The sequence below is a fragment of the Oncorhynchus kisutch genome, linkage group LG8, assembly GCF_002021735.2.
Source record: "Oncorhynchus kisutch isolate 150728-3 linkage group LG8, Okis_V2, whole genome shotgun sequence".
Lineage (NCBI taxonomy): Eukaryota > Metazoa > Chordata > Actinopteri > Salmoniformes > Salmonidae > Oncorhynchus > Oncorhynchus kisutch.
Genome location: NC_034181.2, coordinates 35,387,385 through 35,410,307, shown reverse-complemented (window position 1 = coordinate 35,410,307; position 22,923 = coordinate 35,387,385). Strand labels below are relative to the sequence as shown.

Genomic DNA, 22,923 nt, shown 5'->3' with positions numbered 1-22,923 from the left:
ATTCAAATGGTTATTATGGCTGGCTTTAACTGTCGTCTAAACTTCCATGACCGTCCCAGCCCTACCTGACATCAATGTAAAGATGTAGGAAGGCAGTGGAAGAGAGATTTGAATAAGGAAGAGGCTTCACTGTTATCTGTGTTTATTGTGGCAGAAAGAACGGACAGTGCTTTGTGTTTGAATCTTGTCTGGGCTTGAAATCAGCTCCTCGTTTCTCCAGGAAGCTCTGTATTTGTTTATAAGGGTATTTGTCAGGATATTGGGTCCTTCCCACGTGACTCTGCCTTGTTTTTCCTTTTTCTCTCCTCTCTCTTTCTCCACACTCTCTCTCTCTCTCTTTCTCCACTCTCTCTCTCTCTCTCTCTCTCTCTCTCTCTCTACTCTCTCTCTCTCGTCACTCTCTCTCTCTCTCTCTCTCTCCACTCTCTCTCACTGGAGTTCCATGGTTGTTGCAAGCGTATTGATTATTTCAAATACTGATTATCTAAAAGGCTTTCAGCTACTGTAGGCATTGGATTTATTTTGGCTTAATTATTTATGGGCCAGGGCTTGCAGTAAGTATTACCGCTATAAGATCATGAAGGATTACATTGTTAATATTCAGCAGTGTATTTTTATTTATGTCACCTTTAAGCTGCACTGTATGACTGTTGGCAGCCTCTCTAAGTGCTGTCTCTCTCTGCCTCTCTTTTTCTAACTCTCTCTCTTTGTCTGTGTTTATAGAGGGAGCTAAACTCAATAGCGTCTGAGCTGGCGGGGCGACAGGAAGAGAGCGAGCACTCCCACAAGCACCTGGTGGAGCTGAGCCGGGAGTTCAAGAGAAATGTTCCGGAGGTGAGTGCCCCCCCCCCCCTGCCCCTTTCACCCTCCAACCCCGTGCCTTCTCCCAACCCTGCCATGAGTTCTGCGTGTCATTCGGCTCGTCTCCGCTCCACTAGGCAGACTGACTTTCTCAGTCTCTGGCAGTGTTTGAGCCCCGCTTACCTACAATATGTGCCTGTAATTTTGTATTTATTTTTCAAATCTGCTTTAGTGTATATCATTGGCGCACAATGCTTGGGACAAGTCAGTCATTACCCCACCCCCCTCCTCCAGGTCTGCTAAGGTTTAATTGAGACGCTGTGGCCTATAGCTAGGTGTTGTTTAAGGTCAGGGTTCCTGGGATCTCCCAGTCAGACTACAGAGCCCCTATCCCTGTGTGAGAGTGTGCTGTAATCTTGTCAGTATAGTACAGGTGCAGAAGGCAGGATCAGGCTGTCACCACAGGCAGACCAATCCCCTTACCGGGGGCTGACTGAGAGCCAGGAGGAAGGGAGCGGCTGGAGTTTGTACAAGCTGGAAATCCCCACTTACAGACTCTCACTCAAACTCCTCAGCTTTTCCCAATTTATAACACCCCCCCCCCATCTTCCTCCCTCCCTCACACTTCAGCCCAAACCAGAGATGTTGCTTCTTCTGCTGGAATTTGTGCTAAAGTAAAATACATCTGGGATCAAACAGCATTTGACATTTGACAGTTGTTCGTTAAAATGGTCCATAACAAGTATAAGCATGTTCAATGCTATTGAGACAAATTACAATACAAAGTGCAGTAGAAGTCTTTCCCGGTCCTCACCACGGCAATTGGCTTCTAATGTCTCAAAAATGGTACGCGTTTGTTCTGTTTGTCTGTATTCAGGAAGTCCGGGAGATGGTGGCTCCGGTCCTCAAGAGTTTCCAAGCTCAGGTGAGTCTACTTCTCCTTGTCCATGTTTTGCGCCGGTGGGGCTTTGACGTGATTTAGAGAAACTTGACCACTACATCCTGACACAAAAAAACTCAGCACATGAAACTGTGGCCTTGGATGGATGATAGGGTGGGTCCGGGATAGAAATGAATGTGTAAGGACCCCGTTTTCATGTTACACTTCATCTGATCCTTATTGACTGGTATCTTCTCTGTCAAAGTGGAGTAGCTCTCTATCTGCCATTAGATGATCAGATATCTGGCTACTCATATTCTCTTTCCTGAGACAAGCCCTCATTTCCTGTTTTGGATTGTGCATTCTCAGTGCCCTCTCTGATGTGGCCTTATTGAAAAAGTCATCTGATACCTACCAAGGCTCTGCTCTAGCCATTAAACCAAGGTCATAAATCACATTTGTGAGCTACGTTATGGTCCACAAAGCAGAGGCATATTGAAGTGATACCGCAAATAATGTTTCCAGTCTACCTCTCTCTCCTCAACTAACCTGAAAGCTGAATCACAAAATATGATAACACTCTGCATGGATTTTCTGGTTCTCATGTGTGATCATAGTCTACGTGTTTTTTTAAGTGGTTTGTAATTATCTATGCCAAAATGACCGTCTGTTTTGTCTGAAGTCATTGCTGATATGTGAGGTTGGTGCCAATGTCAATTAAATTACTGTGACTGCAAAGGCAGAGACATCAAAATACTGTATCTAAAGTGCCCTGATGTATCTTTATTGTGCTAACATGAACCTAGGGGACTCATTTGAGCACTATTGATGTTTGACAACTGGGAGCAAAGATGTTTGGTAAGTAAATAAAGTAGGTAGCTGATAATTAAGGATGCCTCTGTTTTGAAGGAAGAAAGGTATCAATGCTTCCACTGGAAGTTCTTTGTAGAACGACTATGAAACGGTCAACTCTAGTGACTTTTTAAAAGGACATTCTTCCCATTGTATAATACAGTTTTAGGGTTTGGGTCCCCAAAGCTCCCTTGCCCCCAGGTAGCGCATATGAACACGTCATAAGCCAGGTAGCCAAACCTAAGCGGGCAGGTTTGGCTACCTCACTTGCACAAATGGCTAAAGAACCTTTAGAACGATGTTGAACTCAGACAGAGCTAAATCACCTTTATAAATTACACGGACAGATTATTGAAAGTATGTTTGGTAGAAATGCTATGATGTGGGGACACTCATTTTTTATGCAGAAACACTGAAAGGTCTGCACCTCTACTTTGGATAACTCTCATCAAAGTGCAGATTTGAAAGTAAATTGTACTAGCTACTGTATATACAGTCATTCTCAGCTATTTTCAGAAGGGACATTTTTTTGCCAGAAAAAGTATGCATCATCATAAATAAAACCCCTGGTGTTTTCTGATACACTTTGACCTTCCTGCTTAATGTCAAACAGCTTGTGGAGGCTTGTGAACTTTACCCACCAGTAATCTGCCAGGCCTTAGAGTAAAGCTGTGGGAGTTATACCTGCTGCTTCATGTGAGAAGCACAGTAAATAGGACTTGTAATTGCAGGAGCTTGTTTGGCTGTGTGTTTTGGGATACACTAAAGCTCCTCTACAGCTGCACCGAACAGGTGGTGTATGAGTCACAAGCGTGTGTGTGTGTGTGTGTGTGTGTGTGTGTGTGTGTGTGTGTCTATATTTGAGAGATCTGCTACCCCCTCCTCGCCCGGGGCTGTGGCCCAGAGGAGTCCCTTTTGGTATTTGGACCCTCATCATGGCACTTTTAAAAGAGAAGTTTCTCCCTTTGAAGTGTTTGCGACATGACAGGCTCTATTTCTTTTCTGTTTCATTTCAATGTACCCCTCCTACTTTCTCTCTCATCCCTCGTCCGATCTCGTCTTCTAATTATCGTTAACCAGGCGACTGATTAGAAACACGTCGGCGGCGACCTAGTTTTCACAGAGCTGAAGCACCAGAAAGGGTTAATCCCAGAGCTGGTGGCTGTCATTGGTCGCTTCCCTCCTTCTTCTCCTTCGTTCCTCTTTTCTTTCTTTCCCTGGAAGTTTGCTAATGAGGTCCCGTCAGAGCTTGGGAGAGGTGTTAATTTGGCCTTGTGAAGTGGGAAGGAGATTAAGGACAGTGAGGAGCTGAGTTTACGGCTTAAAATACACCGCTGTCCTTATTAATCCACTGGGCCCTGGGAGACCAGCGTTTTTGGTTTTATAATGAACACTGTCTTATAATGAAGGTAATTTTAATAAAATTTACTGCAGAGACAGATGAGATGGTACGTGTCTCCATGGTCTCCGGCACACCTTTGGGGCTGGGGGATATGAGTTATTTCTCAGATAACCGATCGCAGGAGAGAGAGGCCTGTTGGACTGAGCCTGAGCCTCGTTTAGCGCCATGTGCCGTTCACACAACTTTCACACAACATTCCCTTGCCATCTGACTATACGGTATTGCAGTCTCCACCAAGCCTACATGGGATCCAAGATGCAATTTACACCTCGCTCTCATTTTAGAGTGTAAATCCCCCATAAGACTTCACCTTCTCAACAAAAAACTGTGATGGAATTCTGGAATCTGTTGCCTGTGGATTCCTGTGAGGCTATGTTCTTCTTCATACAGCTAGATACTGTAGATACAAGACACTGTAGATACTGGCTTTGAATTGTTGGGGATGTCAGGCCCAAATGAACCAGTCATCAAATTTTCCCCTCTTCTCTTGATGTCGTTTGGTAACCTACTCAGAGTAAGAAAACAGCAGCCCGGGACCCTAATTAAGGAAACTTGCTTTACAATAATCCGAGGATTAATTTAGCGTGCACAATGAGAGTTGTGGTGCTTGCGTTGCGCAGATGGAGAATCTGATAAATAGTTTGTAACGTGTAATTAGCTTCTCTGCCGGTTACATACCATTAACCCCTCGAGCTCAGGAATCATTATTGGCCCTCATTATCAGCCAGAAAGGTACAATCGAGCTGACTAGACGTCAAAACATCAAACAGCTATTAATGCAATGCCGACTGAGGGTTGGATGGGCGACACCTGTTTTCTAACTGTGCCATCTCTTACCCTGAGGTTGTGGTGATGATATGTGGAGTAAATGTTGATCATTCTCTAGGAGTAAGGAGTAGGCTATGCAATGTAGTGCTCTTACAGAGAGGAGATAATCCTAAATCTCTTCAAGTCAATAGCAGATATATTGGTCGAATTCTGTACAGGTGTATATTGGCAACTTGATCACCCGGGTAGGTGCTACACCGACATCAAGGGTTTCTCTGGTAAGAGGTGAAGAAATGACAGCCGTTTATAAAGCCATCTCTATTAGGAATCTAGGAATTCATATCTGCTTATCATGTTACACATGTGTTTTCATCCAAGCTCCATTAATGAGCATGTTATGAATGTGAATTTCAATAAATTTCCAATCAAGGCATATAGGTACTTCAGACGTCTGCAGAGACACCGGTCTATCAGGTGATATGAGACCGATGTCCTGCAGAGACACCAGTCTATCAGGTGATATGAGACCGATGTCCTGCAGAGACACCAGTCTATCAGGTGATATGAGACCGATGTCCTGCAGAGACACCGGTCTATCAGCCTCCTGTTGCAGACCTGCACATAAACCCTGAGCCCAGAGCCTGAACCCAGAGCCTGAACCCAGAGCCTGAACCCAGAACCTGAACCCAGAACCTGAACCCATACAGAGCAGAGCGGGCAGCACTGCCGCTAGCCAGGTAGAGACTCAGACACACACCCTTTGATCATCCATCGAGAGGAGACCAGTCCTTCCTCTTTTTGATGAATTCCTGAAGGAAATGATCATTCGTCTTGAATGTATAAATATGTTATGAATAGTGGAATGAATCAAAGAGTAAAGGATGATAATTAATTATGGCGCTGTGATAAAAAAAATCTGTGCGTGTTATGACGCAAGCTTCCTCCATGTCATTACGAGAGGCTCTATAATTACCTTTCTGCCCGAGCCAGCGCTCCTGGCTGTGCTGCCGGTGGTGAGAGCGACGCGGCGCTGCGGCTAACGGTCGTAAAGCTTTTCCCTGCCTAATTGTCTGAGGGGCTCTATGGCACTTTCATAGATGAGGGACTGCGCCGTTTGTGAAATGCAGCAGCGATGCTCCCGCTTAAACAGCTCAATGAAGACCGATCTTCGTCATGAACGAAATTGTCTGGATATAAGGTGCAGATAGGCTGATCGGATGGTCAGATGATCGGATGGGTCGGTGGGGTTGGGTTGGTTAGTAGAGTCCTCATCTCATGGTAGGTGTCTTTAACGGTGAGGTTGGCACGGTGTTGAAAGTGTGACTTTGTCCAGTAAAACACAATGTGGTAGCGATAACCCCCCCCCTTCACAAAATTCAACAACACGATTTAATCTCCAGAACAATGCAATGAGGTACGGTAGCTGAGATATCTCTGGATGTGACCCATTCCAACTCCCCTGTCTGGCTGGATCTGTCACACCCTACCATGTCCATTTTCACCAAGAGCTCATACTGGGCTCATGAGGCGGTTCTAATGCGGTCTCCACCTACCTCTGCTGTCTGTCTGTCTCAGGCTCATTGAGCAGCCAGCCAGCCAGCCTAGGTCCATACAGGAACTCCAGGCCATTAGGTATGAACAGCACACATCGCACCTCCGGCCGATTGCTGGGAATATAATGGGCTGCAGGAGCCATGTAAACCAGAGACACCCTCCGCCCATGTCTAGTGGAGAGAGGGTGTGGCTCGAAGCACCAATAAGGAGCTCATATTTAACATGACCTCCCACCTTTCATCTCCAGTGGCGCTCCACACACAGCCCTCCACTCACCTGATGCAGCAGTAGTGCTCCCTTTAAGAACATACTGTATTGTACTTGTCATGCTTCTGCCTTGTGGAGTTATTTTCTCTGCATTTGAATTACTGTCATTAATATAGTTACAGTAGCCAGTAGAGTAAGAAAACACGTTAAGAGGTTCAGTCGAATCTCATTTATTTTTCCAAGCATGAATTACTGGGTTAGAATATAATGTCCCTCGGCCCATGCAGTCTGTTCTGTGGAAGCAGTCATCTCTTTCTTCTGCTTCCTTTGACACTGGTAATAATTAGTGTTGCAGCTCTGCTAATTCAAAAGTCCATACACAGAGACCTAGGGAGTCGTGTGGGACATGCCACAGAAGAAGACCCAAAGCACAGAGTTTTAGATATGACTCTCTCTGACTTATCTTCTTCTTTCTTGACTGATGATTTGATTCAGTTGTGTTTGAATCCCTCCTCCTCCATCAGCCTCCCAGTGTTAGTCCCATTATACCTCTCAGTGTTAGTCTCATTATACCTCTCAGTGTTAGTCTCATTACACCTCCCAGTGTTAGTCTCATTACACCTCCCAGTGTTAGTCTCATTACATCTCCCAGTGTTAGTCTCATTACACCTCCCAGTGTTAGTCTCATTACACCTCCCAGTGTTATTCTCATTACACCTCTCAGTGTTAGTCTCATTACACCTCCCAGTGTTAGTCTCATTACACCTCCCAGTGTTATTCTCATTACACCTCTCAGTGTTAGTCTCATTACACCTCCCAGTGTTAGTCTCATTACACCTCCCAGTGTTAGTCTCATTACACCTCCCAGTGTTAGTCTCATTACACCTGTCAGTGTTAGTCTCATTACACCTCTCAGTGTTAGTCTCATTACACCTCCCAGTGTTAGTCTCATTACACCTCTCAGTGTTAGTCTCATTACACCTCCCAGTGTTAGTCTCATTACACCTCTCAGGGTTGTGCTTGAGGATGCGGTTGTGATATGTCTGCACATCCCAGTTGGTGATATTCATCATTATTGCAGCGTGTTTAGATATAAGGATTCACACCAGGTATAGAGAGAGAAGGGGCTGATGTTATAAATAGCTACTTTCCTCTCTAGCCATGTGGAATTGATGAGTTTCAGCACATTCTGCTCTGCAGTGCTGGGTTTAATTTCTATAGTCCTGACAGCACAAACCTCTGACCCCGGAGACGCCACGCCTGAGTAACGATACTGTGCAAATGTTAGCCATGTTTGAGGATGGACGCACACAGAGGTGTCTGTGCTGTGCTGCTCTTACAGGGCCTCAGACTGCCCGTACATCCTCTCCCTGTAAATCTCCTACCACCATAACAGCCAGCCACTCACATTCCCTCACACTCCCTTACCCACCCCTTTGACAAACAGGTGATCTCTGAAACACTCACTCCTCTCAACTCCTAACTAGCATGCTACTGTAGCAGATACCCATAGACTTCCAGTCATTGCGCTAACGCTAGTTAGCGTTGGCTCGCAAAATTACCTCAGACTTCCTTCATACTGGACACAGAGACATAAAAATGCTATACAGAGTTCTGGGGAAGTAGGTAATTGCCAAAATCTCGACATATTCGAAGTCAACTGACTTGTTATGAGACAGGCGTTAGGCTCCCCCAAGCACCCCAGTCTGAGATCAGAGCAGAGTAAAGCAGCCGTGTTCTTGGGATGCTCTGACTCCTGGCTGGCATCCTCTCAGCTCCTGGCAAGAGCACAGTCAAATTAGCCAATAAAAATGTGTGAAATCGGTGGCTCTGCGCCGGCGAGGACATGCCAGGAGAAATAAACATCAGCGTTCATACAACCAGGAAGAACCCATGTGAGGAGGAAAAGGCGGAACGGGGAGCTTCTCCACCAATTCCACATTGTGATGCTGTGATTTTCGCCAAACAACCACTGAGCCACAGACCCAGTCAGTCACAGAAACAGAACCAGTTAGAGACGGAGAGAATGTCTTCTTACGTCCACCACAGAGACACATCTGGAGATGAAACCAGTTGCAGTGCAGTCACATTTGGAACATGGGCTCCTGTCAGAAGACAAAGTCCTCCTGTGTGGTGAAATTTTAATTCCCTCTTGTCTGGATCCTCCAGTTTTCATTTCACATTGTGTTGGGCTGTGAAGTTTATTTTCAGTAGAATCTAAACCCACTAATTAAATATCATAACTTTCAGAAGAAGGCTCTCCTAAAGGTACCTGAAATTTTTTATTTAGACTTCAAAAGAAGCCTTTAAAGTAAATCTATTGTTTTTCATTTAGACTTGCAATTTTCTCCTCTCTTGTGAAAGCACCGCTGTATGTAGTTATGATTGATCTGGTAATTAAAATATGCAGAGAGGGAAAAATATTAACTGCTTCTTTTTTTGCTCTCTTTTTGTTTTAGAAAACAGCAGCCCCCTTTTTCTCTCTCTCTCTCTTTCCAGCACAGATAATTACATTTCATACATTGATGTTCTTTACACAGCATTCATCGGCCTCATTATTTTTCAATTTTCATCTTTCTGGTGAGAGATCGATAGATTGATAAAATGATGGAGCCCATCTTAAATAATGCAAAGGAGAGAAAAGTTACGCTCACTTTGCTGCTAGCTAAGTGTTTGAACTTTTATTCCCCTTTCAAATGATGTTTAATATCCCATGAAGGTACTGTAGGCCTCAATGCTACAGTCTTTAATTAACTGATATAATTCAAAGGGTTAAATCATTTATTTAAATTTTTTGCTGTCCCTGTACAGAAAATGTGGAGATTTGCACATACAGTGTAGGATGACGCTTGTCAGGGCCAATATCCCAAACTATAAAAAACTAGCAATTCAAAGAAAGACAGCGTAAAGTAGGCCAATTAGTACCTAGGGAACATTTAGCTAGGAGAGATAGCAGCTCAAAATGTCACACGCACTACCATTGGACCGATTGTTTATAATGTGACCTGACAGTTTGGGTCTCTTCAATAACGGATTAACTACAATACTAATTAACATGTGGTTATATTAAAGCAAGGAACTCTCCTGCAGAGGAAGAGAACTGTGCATAAAGAGGAAAGAAAGAGAAGCAACCCATAGTTTTAGCTCATGTATAGTTTAAGGGGAAAGGTTTTTTCCCTCTACATAGAGTACAGTCTAAATTCATTATTTCTAGTTACTTTCTTCAATAAAATACATTGTCCTAAATTATATCTCCCCTTGTGCAGCCAAACCCGGGCACCACAGAGCTATTTGACTTTCCCACAAACAGCTCTCGCCTGTGTGTCTCTTCCCTTCTTTCCTCTCATGAGAGAGGAGTAAAGTGGCGATGGTGGCCTGAGAGAGAGAGAGAGAGAGAGAGAGAGAGAGAGAGAGAGAGAGAGAGTGAGGGAGGGAGGGAGGGATCTTCAATTAAAGTAGCAACTCTGCATCTCCCTATGATTCCGTCCGAGTTCCGTCCCTTTTAATTGGGTCTCCGTGGAGTAGTGTGAGAGTTCCCATTCCTTCAGCATGATGGGCCCAGCCTGGAGAGGGGCTGCTGGAACAGCCAAGGGGAACAGCTGCTGATGTTGGGGCCCTGCCACTGACACAGGGAGAGAGATGGAGGACTAGAGGCGTCAGCTGGATCTGAATGGAGAGGGACACACTGGTACGAACAGGGGGCTTGGCCGTGTGTCACTCTTTACAGATGGACCAGGTTATTCACTCGGGACACAGAGTTGCTTTACAACACATCTCTCTGGTTTTTAACTGATTCAGTGCGTGGCTTGATCTGGTGTGGTGTATGTGTACCACTCAGTCTGTTTAACTGGAATGATGTGTTGAATACGTGGTTGTGTCATTTGCGTGGGTGCATGCATGAGTATGGGATTGCGTGCCTGTTGTTGTGTGTGCCTGCGTGTTGTCTAGCGAGACACATGAAGGACAGATGTTGGTGCTGGAGGATTATGTGATGTATCTGTTTTATTAATTGTTTACCACTAATAAATGAACTCAATTTAACCAGTGTCCACAAGCAGGCTTCTACAGACTCCCTTTATCACATGCTCAGACACACACGTATGCACACCCACTCACAAACACCCACGCTTATGAGCACATACACATTCTCAATCTGCCCTCTCTCTTTTCTTTTTCATTATTGTCCCTGTTGTCTGTTGTGAAGCATAGGGAGGGAGGGTTGGGGGTAATTGCAGGCATTGTGAGCAGGTCATCTGCTGGCCCCTGTTGGACGGGGCTGGAGACCCCAGCCTGGGGGATGTATGGTGACACTCATCTCCACAGACACTTCCTGGCATGCCTGGCCTTGGATACCATACTTATGCCTATGCATGTGTGTGTGCGTGTGTGTGTGTAGTGTTTGCATCCTGAAGCCATATGTAGCAGTGCCGCTAGTACTGTTACAGCAAGCCCATGAGGCTGTGGGCATTGGGCAAATGTGCTCTTCTATTCCTCCAGTCTTCCCTTATAAAGTATTTTGTAAAGTCTGTTTTTTCACTCATTGAAGATGCTTCCTCTCTCTCTAATGAGGCAGAGCCTGAAATGGTAGTGGGGCTAGCTAGCGTTGCAGAGCTATGATATCCTGTGTGAAAAACTGCCCAAATCACAGTGTCTGCAGCCGTGCGCCAGGTTGCTTCATTTATTCCCCGGGTGGAGTTGTCCTACACTCTGAGCGTATAGAGGCTTACGTAACAGTAGGAGCGCAGTCATGAAACTCTGATCTAAAGCATTCTGAAAGGTTGCTTTATGAGATTCAATTCAAAATGGATCTCCTGTAGGCTAAACCGTGTATATTTTTCATTATAAACGGTGTGGTTCGAGCTTCTGAATGCTGATTGGCTGACAGCCGTGGAATATACCACGAGTATGACAAAACATTTATTATTACCGCTCTAATTACATTGGTAACTAGTTTATAATATCAATAAGGCACCTCGGAGGTTTGTGGTATATGGCCAACACTCCGTGTTGCGTCGTGCTTAAGAACAGCCCTTAGCCGTGGTATATTGGCCATATACCACACCTCCTTGTGCCTTATTGCTTAATAACGCTCATATTTGAAACTAATTTTTAACAATATGATAAAACTTCTAGCTTCTGTAGCTTGGTATTTTCTCAGTGAGACTTGATCTTTCCTTATTTTCAGTGTAACACTCATCCCATCATGTGTCATGTGTGTTCAACTAGAACCCCAACATTAACCCCAAATCTAAACCAACCTGGACCTGTAACATGAGGGATCAGACAGGATAGATCCTCATTACAATCATGAGGAAATCAAACTCCTGGCAGGGGAGGTCAACGAGTGTACATTAACCAAACAGACCATTTGTTTTTAGAACAGCCTTGGCACCGGGGTGCATGGGCTTTAGGCTGGCATCCAGCGGTCATGGAGGATGTCCCAACCAGGAGGGAGTGCAGTGCGGGTCCGGGCCAGCTCTCTCACAGAGACAGGGGGGAGTGCAGTGCGGGTCCAGGCCAGCTCTCTCACAGAGACAGGGGGGAGTGCAGTGTGGGTCCGAGCCAGCTCTCTCACAGAGACAGGGGGGAGTGCAGTACGGGTCCAGGCCAGCTCTCTCACAGAGACAGGGGGGAGTGCAGTGCGGGTCCGGGCCAGCTCTCTCACAGAGACAGGGGGGAGTGCAGTGCGGGTCCGGGCCAGCTCTCTCACAGAGACAGGGGGGAGTGCAGTGCGGGTCCGGGCCAGCTCTCTCACAGAGACAGGGGGGAGTGCAGTGCGGGTCCGGGCCAGCTCTCTCACAGAGACAGGGGGGAGTGCAGTGCGGGTCCGGGCCAGCTCTCTCACAGAGACAGGGGGGAGTGCAGTGCGGGTCCGGGCCAGCTCTCTCACAGAGACAGGGGGGAGTGCAGTGCGGGTCCGGGCCAGCTCTCTCACAGAGACAGGGGGGAGTGCAGTGCGGGTCCGGGCCAGCTCTCTCACAGAGACATGGGGGAGTGCAGTGCGGGTCCGGGCCAGCTCTCTCACAGAGACAGGGGGGAGTGTAGTGCGGGATCGAGCCAGCTCTCTCACAGAGACAGGGGGGAGTGCAGTGCGGGTCCGGGCCAGCTCTCTCACAGAGACAGGAGGGAGTGCAGTGCGGGTCCGGGCCAGCTCTCTCACAGAGACAGGGGGGAGTGCAGTGCGGGTCCGGGCCAGCTCTCTCACAGAGACAGGGGGGAGTGCAGTGCGGGTCCGGGCCAGCTCTCTCACAGAGACAGGGGGGACTGCAGTGCGGGTCCGGGCCAGCTCTCTCACAGAGACAGGGGGGAGTGTAGTGCGGGATCGAGCCAGCTCTCTCACAGAGACAGGGGGGAGTGCAGTGCGGGTCCGGGCCAGCTCTCTCACAGAGACAGGAGGGAGTGCAGTGCGGGTCCGGGCCAGCTCTCTCACAGAGACAGGGGGGAGTGCAGTGCGGGTCTGGGCCAGCTCTCTCACAGAGACAGGGGGAGTGCAGTGCGGGTCCGGGCCAGCTCTCTCACAGAGACAGGGGGAGTGCAGTGCGGGTCCGGGCCAGCTCTCTCACAGAGACAGGGGGGAGTGCAGTGCGGGTCTGGGCCAGCTCTCTCACAGAGACAGGGGGGAGTGCAGTGTGGGTCCGGGCCAGCTCTCTCACAGAGACAGGGGGAGTGCAGTGCGGGTCCGGGCCAGCTCTCTCACAGAGACAGGGGGGAGTGCAGTGCGGGTCCGGGCCAGCTCTCTCACAGAGACAGGGGGGAGTGTAGTGCGGGATCGAGCCAGCTCTCTCACAGAGACAGGGGGGAGTGCAGTGCGGGTCCGGGCCAGCTCTCTCACAGAGACAGGAGGGAGTGCAGTGCGGGTCCGGGCCAGCTCTCTCACAGAGACAGGGGGGAGTGCAGTGCGGGTCCGGGCCAGCTCTCTCACAGAGACAGGGGGGAGTGCAGTGCGGGTCCGGGCCAGCTCTCTCACAGAGACAGGGGGGAGGAGAAAGAGAAAACTTGCTCACCGGGTTGCTGATTTACACTGCCACAAACTGGACTCTTGAGTCTCTAAATGGTCATCAGGTCACCTCCTAAAAGGCTTTATGTACTGTTATGACAGTTACTCTGCAAGCTGGTTTTTGGGAGAATGTTGGCTCACCTCTGAAAGCACTGCACTATATAATTGTTTTCTATTAAAGTGTCATCCAATTTTCTTCAGTATATAGTATTGATAAACACTCTAAGGGTGCACGTACACACACTCGCACACGCGCACACACACACGCGCACACGCACCTTGTGAATATTACTCTTTGTCCTTACCTCGTTCTAATTATAGTGTATGACGGCACACCTTCACAGATCTAACAGGGATCTGTCATTGACAGGCCCACAGAGCTCCATGCGCACTGTGAAAATGAGTGATATCTCTCTGTAAAATATGTATGACATCAAAAATCCTTAAAGGTTATTACAAATGAGTAATGGGGTGAGAGCAGTAAAAAAAATGTTTAAATATGTAATTTAACATGCTCCAATATAGAGCTGGACTGGCTCCCAGCAGTGGGATCGTGCCTGTAGGTCTGGCTTGCCCACACTGTCTGTCTGTCTGTCTGTCTGCCTGCCTGCCTGCCTGCCTGCAACATGGAACATGTCTTGTTATGAGCTCCAACCAATGATTTACAGTATATATACAGTGGCAAGAAAAGGTATGTGAACCCTTTGGAATTACCTGGATTTCTGCATAAACTGATCATCAAATTTGATCTGATCTTCATCTAAGTCACAACAATAGACAAACACAGTGTGCTTACACTAATAACACACAAATGATTGTATTTTTGTCTTGTCTATATTGAATACATCATTTAAACATTCACAGTGTAGGTTGTAAAAAGTATGTGAACCCCTAGGCTAATGACTTCTCCAAAAGCTAATTGGAGTCAGGAGTCAGTTAACCTGGAGTCCAATCAATGAGACGAGATTGGAAATGTTGGTTAGAGATACTCTGCCCTATAAAAAACACTCACCAAATTTGAGTTTGCTATTCACAAGAAGCATTGCCTGATGTGAACCATGCCTCGAACAAAAGAGATGTCAAAAGATGGGTCAGAAGTTTACATACACTAAGTTGACTCTGCCAGTAAACAGCTTGGAAAATTCCATTAAATTCTGTAATGGCTTTAGAAGCTTCTGATAGGCTAATTGACATCATTTGAGTCAATTGGAGGTGTACCTGTGGATGTATTTCAAGGCCTACCTTCAAACCCAGTGTCTCTTTGCTTGACATCAAAATATATCAGCCAAGACTTCAGAAAATAAATTGTAGACCTCTTCAAGTCTGGTTCATCCTTGGGAGCAATTTCCAAATGCCTGAAGGTGCCACATTCATCTGTACAAACAATAGTATGCAAGTAAACACCATGGGACCATGCAGCCGTCATACCGCTCAGGAAGGAGACGCGTTCTGTCTCCTAGAAATGAACGTACTTTGGTGCGAAAAGTGCAAATCAATCCCAGAACAACAGCACCTTGTGGACCTTGTGAAGATGCTGGAGGAAACTGGTGCAAAAGTATCTATATCCACACTAAAACGAGTCCTATATCGACATAACCTGAAAGGCCACTCGGCAAGGAAGAAGCCACTGCTCCAAAACCGCCCAAAAGATTCAGACTACGGTTTGCAACTGCACATGGGGACAAAGATCGTACTTTTTGGAGAAATGTCCTCTGGTCTGATGAAACAAAAATATAACTATTTGGCCATAATGACCGTCATTATGTTTGGAGGAAAATGGGTGGAGGCTTGCAAGCCGAAGAACACCATCCCAAGATGGGAAAATAACAGACACTGGACAGATGAACTGGCCTAGAGGGCCAGATGTTCCAGATACTCAACTAGTCTAAAGAAGGCCAGTTGTTTTGCTTCTTTAATCAGGACAACAGTTTTCAGCTGTGCTAACATAATTGCAAAAGGGTTTTCTAATTATCAATTAGCCTTTTAAAATGATAACCTTGGATTAGGTGACACAACGTGCCATTGGAACACATGAGTGATGGTTGCTGATAATGGGCCTGTCACGCCGTAGAGATCCTTTTATTCTCTATGTTGGTTTGGTCAGGGTGTGTCTCGGGTGGGACAGTCTATGCTTTCTGGTTCTTTGTTTTTGGCCAGGTATGATTCTCAATCAGGGACAGCTGTCTATGGTTGTCTCTGATTGGGAATCATACTTAGGCAGCCTTTTTTCCTTTTCTCATTTGTGGGTTGTTGTCTTCGTTTAATGCATGTATAGCCTTACGGAGCTTCACGTTCGTTTTTGATGTTTATTGTTTTGTTGGCGACGTTTAAAAATAAATGCTGCACCTTGGTCCGGTCATTTTCAAGACTACGCTCGTTACAGGGCCGCTGTACGAGGCACACCTATGTAGATACTCCATTAAAAATCTGCCGTTTCCAGCTACAATCGTCATTTACAACATGAACAATGTCTACACTGTGTTTCTGATCAATTTTATGTTATTTTAATGGACAAAAATGAGCTTTTCTTTCATAAACAAGGACATTTCTAAGTGACCCCAAACTTTTGAACGTTGCACCCAGGTATAACAGGTATAACAACATCAAAATCATTAGGGGGTTCGATTAATCTCGCCCAGGGGCCCATGTAAGGTGTGTCTCCCAGATGTGAGCCAGATGCCCCACTCTGTCTGACGGCGAAGTCGACTCAAAACAAAAGTGACGTAATTAAGCATGTATAGTAATGTGTAGGATTGTTTTCACACACAAAAGTGATTGCTTTTGATAAAAAATGTTTTATCTGCCTTCCCTCTCTGCTTTCGCCTGGTGTACCCTGGGCCAGATTAATCAAACCCCTCCCTGCTTGCTTAAATTGTGCGCCATGCTGTGCGCAGTCAAAAGAAAATGGCATGCTTGCTACCTACGGGATTAAATTGGTCTGTTTTCTGAACTATTCAGAACAACTATTTTAGACTATTGTATTTTAACCAAGCGAATGAAATAAAGAAACAAAATCCTTTTTGAGTGTTCATTTAAATCGTCTGTCAAAATCAGTGTTTTAAGAATAGGGTTCGTATTGTGATGGCTAGAAGTACTGCCTTTGCATCTGAAGATTGTGGGTTCGTCTCCCAGAGGATACATTTTGATTATAGTTGATAGTTTTCCCAGCCCCCTACCGACACACACACACACACAAACACATACACACACACACACACACACACACAAACACACACACACACACACACACACACACACACACACACACACACACACACACACACACACACACACACACACACACACACACACACACTTATTCTAATATATTAGGTGGCTCTTAAATAAACCGGTGCTTTTGTGGAGTGACAGGCAGGTGGCAGTGAGTGTGGTAATGTGTACTACTGCGTTCATCTTGCTAGAACAGTGGAGAGACCAGCTCACAGACACTCAAAGAAGAGGCCGTTGCCCTCATCCGTGCGATGCACGCCATCCCTACGGTACTGTCTCGGGACACGGTGTTTTATAGCCGAGTGGTGGGTTGTGGGAATGCACCTGTCACGGAGAAATGCAAGCTGGCCCATGTGTAACTGACAAACGACTTATGCCAATTCAAATGTACATGGGAAACATGGTACTTCGCACACTATCAATAATTAAAATGTATGTTCTGTTCCAAATCTGTGACTTCTCCCACCTGTTTTCATATTTATACTGCTATTTATAAATGAGGACATGTGTGCTCTTTTACTGGAGTTGTACAACTGTCTACAGCATTACTTAGGACATTTGTAGCTGAAGTTTTGTATTCAAGGGTTTAGAGCACCTGTCCAATTTCAGATTTGTAAATATGTCTATCATTTCTCTTAAGAGTTATGTAGTTGTCTAATGACTTTGTATTTTGCAAGTCCTTCTGAGCAGTTTGTCATTTGTTGCAGTGTTTGTATCAGGGATGATCAAAACTTCTCTTGGCGATTAACAGTGTTATGCAGGCTTTTTTGTTCAAGCCCAGTGCTACCACACCTGATACTACCACTCAGCTGTTCATCCAGACCATGAATAGTAGAATCAGGTGTGGCAGAACTGGGCTGTAGCTTGTCAAGAGTAATTTTTGCCATCCCCTGAATTGTATTTACAAAGTTTACTATATCTGATGACAAGCAGGTGTCCACATACTTTTGGTCATGCAGTATATATGCTCGTCTCATTCCAAAATCATGGGCATGAGTATGTAGTTGGTCCCCTCTTTGCTGCTATAACAGATTGCACTCTTCTGGAAAGCTTTTCACTAGATGTTGGAACATTGCTGCGAGGACTTAGTCGGGCACTGATGTTGGGCGATTAGGTCTGACTCGCAGTCGGCATTCCAATTAATCCCAAAGGTGTTCGTGGGGTTGAGGTCAGGGTTCTGTGCAGGCCAGTCAAGTTCTTCCACACTGATCTCGACAAACCATTTCTGTATGGACCTCGCTTTGTGCATGGGGGCATTGTCATGCTGAAACAGGAAAGGTCCTTCCCCAAGCTGTTGCCACAATGTTGGAAGCACTTAATAATCTGTACCGTAAACATTTCCTTTCAGTGGAACTAAGGGGCCTAGCCCAAACCATGAAAAACAGCCCCAGACCAGTATTCCTCCTCCACCAAACTTTACAGTTGGCATTACGCATGGTGATCTTAAGCTTGTGTGCTGCTGCTCGGCTGCTTGGCCATGGAAACCCATTACATGAAGCTCCCGACAAACAGTTCTTGTGCTGACGTTGCTTCCAAAGGCAGTTTGAAACTTGGTAATGAGTGTTGCAACTGAGGACAGACAATTTTTTACGTGCTTCAGCACTCGGTGGTCCCGTCCTGTGAGCTTATTTGGCCTATCACTTCGAAGGTAAGCCGTTGTTCCTCCCAGACGTTTCCACTTCACAATAACAGCACTTACAGTTGACCGGGGCAGCTCTAGCAAGGCAGGAATTTCAAATCAAATCACATTTTATTGGTCACAAACACATGGTTAGCAGATGTTAATGCAAGTGTAGCGAAATGCTTGTGCTTCTAGTTCCGACAGTGCAATAATATCTAACAAGTAGTCTAACAAATTCACAACAACTACAAGAAATAATACAGGTGAAGTCGGAAGTTTACATACACCTTAGCCAAACACATTTAAACTCAGTTTTTCACAATTTTGACATTTAATCCTAATAAAAATTCCCTGTCTTAGGCCAGTTAGGATCACCACTTTATTTTAAGAATGTCAGAATAATAGTAGAGAGAATTATTTATTTCAGCTTGTACTTCTTTCATCACATTCCTAGTGGTTCAGAAGTTTACATACACTCAATTAGTATTTGGTAGCTTGCCTTTAAATGGTTTAACTTGGGTCAAACGTTTCGGGTAGCCTTCCACAAGCTTCCCACAATAAGATGAGGAATGGGCCAAAATTCACCGCTGACATAGCTGGTGTAACTGAGTCAGGTTTGTAGGCCTCCTTTCTCCCACACGCTTTTTCAATTCTGCCCACAAATTTTCTATGGGATTGAGGTCAGGGCTTTGTGATGGCCACTCCAATACCTTGACTTTGTTTTCCTTAAGCCATTTAGCCACAACTTTGGAAGTATGCTTGGGGTCATTGTCCATTTGGAAGACCCATTTGCGGCCAAGCTTTAACTTCCTGACTGATGTCTTGGGATGTTGCTTCAATATATCCACATAAATGTCCCTCCTCATGATCCATCTATTTTGTGAAGTGCACCAGTCCCTCCTGCAGCAAAGCACCCCCACAACATGATGATGCCACCCCCGTGCTTCACAGTTGGGATGGTGTTCTTCGGCTTGCAAGCCTCCCCCTTTTCCCTCCAAACATAACGATGTTCATTATGGCCAAACAGTTACATTTTTATTTCATCAGACCAGAAGACATTTCTCCAAAAAGTATGATCTTTGTCCCCATGTGCAGTTGCAAACCGTAGTCTGGCTTTTGATGGCGGTTTTGGAGCAGTGGCTTCTTCCTTGCTGAGCGGCCTTTCAGATGATGTCGATATAGGACTTGTTTTAGTGTGGATATAGATACTTTTGTACATGTTTCCTCCAGCATCTTCAAAAGGTCCTTTGCTGTTGTTCTGGAATTTATTTGCACTTTTCGCACCAAAATACGTTCATCTCTAGGAGACAGAACGCGTCTCCTTCCTGAGTGGTATGGCCATGGTGTTTATACTTAGGTACTATTGTTTGTACAGAAGAACGTGGTACCATCAGGCGTTTGGAAATTGCTCCCAAGGATGAACCAGACTTGTAGAGGTCTACATTTTTTCCTGAGGTCTCAGCTGATTTCTTTAGATTTTCCTATGACGTCAAGCAAAGAGGCACTGAATTTGAAGGTATGCCTTGAAATACATCAACAGGTACACCTCCAATTGACTCAAATTTTGTCAATTACCTATCAGAAGCGTTTAAAAACATGACATAATTTTATGGAATTTTCCAAGCTGTTTAAAGGCACAGTCAACTTAATGTACAGTTGTGGCCAAAAGTTTTGAGAATGACACAAATATGAATTTTCACAAAGTTTGCTGCCTCAGTGTCTTTAGATATTTTTTGTCAGATGTTACTATGGAATACTGAAGTATAATTACAAGCATTTCATAAGTGTCAAAGGCTTTTATTGACAATTACATGAAGTTGATGCAAAGTCAATATTTGCAGTGTTGACCCTTCTTTTTCAAGACCTCTGCAATCCGCCCTGGCATGCTGTCAATTAACTTCTGGGCCACATCCTGACTAATTGCAGCCCATTCTTGCATCATCAATGCTTGGAGTTTGTCAGAATTTGTGGGTTTTTGATTGTCCACCCGCCTCTTGAGGATTGACCACAAGTTCTCAAAGGGATTAAGGTCTGAGGAGTTTCCTGGCCATGGACTCAAAATATTGATGTTTTGTTCCCTGAGCCACTTAGTTATCACTTTTTCCTTATGACAAGGTGCTCCATCATGCTGGAAAGGGCATTGATCGCACCAAACTGTTCCTGGATGGTTTGGAGAAGTTGCTCTCGGAGGATGTGTTGGTACCATTCTTTATTCATGGCTGTGTTCTTAGGCAAAATTGTGAGTGAGCCCACTCCCTTGGCTGAGAAGCAACCCCACACATGAATGGTCTCAGGATGCTTTACTGTTGGCATGACACAGGACTGATGGTAGCACTCACCTTGTCTTCTCCGGACAAGCTTTTTTCCGGATGCCCCAAACAATCGGAAAGGGGATTCATCAGAGAAAATGACTTTACCCCAGTCCTCAGTAGTCCAATCCCTGTACCTTTTTCAGAATATCAGTCTGTCCCTGATGTTTTTCCTGGAGAGAAGTGGTTTCTTTGCTGCCCTTCTTGACATCAGGCCATCCTCCAAAAGTCTTTCGCCTCACCGTGCATACAGATGCACTCACACCTGCCTGCTGCCATTCCTGAGCAAGCTCTGTACTGGTGGTGCCCTGATCCCACAGCTGAATCAACTTTAGGAAACGGTCCTGGCACTTGCTGGACTTTCTTGGGTGCCCTGAAGCCTTCTTCACAACAATTGAACCGCTCTCCTTGAAGTTCTTGATGATCCGATAAATGGTTGATTTAGGCGCAATCTTACTGGCAGCAATATCCTTGCCTATGAAGCCCTTTTTGTGCAAAGCAATGATGATGGCACGTGTTTCCTTGCAGGTAACCATGTTTGACAGAGGAAGAACAATGATTCCAAGCAACACCCTCCTTTTGAAGGTTCCAGTCTGTTATTCGAACTCAATCAGCATGACAGAGTGATCTCCGGCCTTGTCCTCGTCAACACTCACACCAGTGTTAACGAGAGAATCACTGACATGATGTCAGCTGGTCCTTTTGTGGTAGGGCTGAAATGTAGTAGAAATGTTTTTGGGGGATTCAGTTCATTTGCATGGCAAAGAGGGACTATGCAATTCATTGCAATTCATCTGATCAGTCTTCATAACATTCTGGAGTATATGCAAATTTCCATCATACAAACTGAGGCAGCAGACTTTGTGAAAATGTATATTTGTGTCATTCTCAAAACTATTGGCCACGACTGTATGTAAACTTCTGACCCACTGGAATTGTGGTGAAATAATCTGTCTGTAAACAATTGTTGGAAAAATGACTTGTGTCATGCACAAAGTAGATGTCCGAACCGACTTGCCAAAACTATAGTTTGTTAATAAGAAATTTGTGGAGTGTTTGAAAAAGGAGTTTTAATGACTCCAACCTAAGTGTAGGTAAACTTCTGATTTCAACTGTACATAAAATAATACATAAAAAAACAAATAACTGCATAGTTTCCTAAGGACCTGAAGCGAGGCGACCATCTCTGTCGGCACCATCTTGCTAGACTAACTGACTTGTTGGAAAGGTGGCATCCTATGACTGTGCCATGTTGAAAACTGAGCTCTTCAGTACGGACCATTCTACTGCCAATGTCTGCCAATGTTTGTCTATGGAGATTTCATGGCTGTGTTCTCGTTTTTATACACCTGTTAGCAATGGGTGTGGCTGAAATCATTTGAAGGGGTATTCACATACATTTGGCCATGTGGTGTGTATGTATCTCATTTGGCTGTATTAGGGGTGTGCCAACATGACCATAATCGTATCCCTAAACTGAAGTGTTTTGATATGCCTAAATAGATGTTGGTAAGATACCTCCCTGCACGTTCTCACTGCAGAAAAAGCTGCAGATTAGGAGCAGTGCATGGAGGGGTGGGGGTGTCTTCAATTTGCAGTGGCAGCTAAGTTTGCTATCACTCAGAATGTGCACTAGCGTTTCCTCAATTTTCCTTCTCTTGCCCTACTTGTTAGATATTATGCACATTGATAGCTTGATAGCAAACATCCACATAATGTGATTTATCATAGTAGCAGGCAGCAGCAATCTAAATGATCAAGACTGAAAACATGTGAGGAAAGGTGATCGGGTGAAATTATGAAGCGAGTGGACCTGAGAAAAACAGCTCCACTCTATCACATCAGAGCAGCATGATCAACCTTCTCTTTACAGACAGGCAAACTAGACAATTTATTTATTAAGACCACATGACTGACTCAAAGACAGTACAGTATAGTTTAGGAACTCTGTGACTGACATGAGAAATATGCTTGCTGGCACCCGAATAAAAATAAATAAAAAAATCAGATCATTACAAAAATGCTCAAATCATAATTGTATCTAGAAAATTGCCCATATCCGTTACGATACTTGTTTTGTCTGACTACTCGCCACACCCCTAGGCATATGTATTTTTAGATATAGGCTTATTGTAAATGTGTATTGTTGTTGCGTCACCATCTTTAATGCAATAATGAATTCAAGTACAAACAAGGATGTTGTTATGATTATTCTTTTTTTATGAAATGTATTGCTAAAATAAAGGTTTAAGGAAATAGATGCATGCACCACATTATTACAAGACAAAACAGCCCAATCAA

At 45.1% G+C, this 22,923-nt stretch overlaps 1 protein-coding gene across 5 annotated transcripts in view; it reads left to right on the top strand.

The window, feature by feature from the left end:
* The first annotated feature begins 729 nt into the window (after positions 1–729).
* The window catches only part of LOC109895789 (homeobox protein cut-like 2), a 63,493-nt gene continuing 41,299 nt past the window's right edge, over positions 730–22,923 (top strand). For all 5 annotated transcript variants that reach the window (XM_031830208.1, XM_031830207.1, XM_020489775.2 and 2 more), the window contains exons 1-2: positions 730–834; positions 1,679–1,726. In XM_031830208.1, the coding sequence (XP_031686068.1) occupies positions 1,691–1,726 (36 nt within the window). In that variant the 5' untranslated portion in view covers positions 730–834; positions 1,679–1,690. The remainder of the gene's footprint in view (positions 835–1,678; positions 1,727–22,923) is intronic.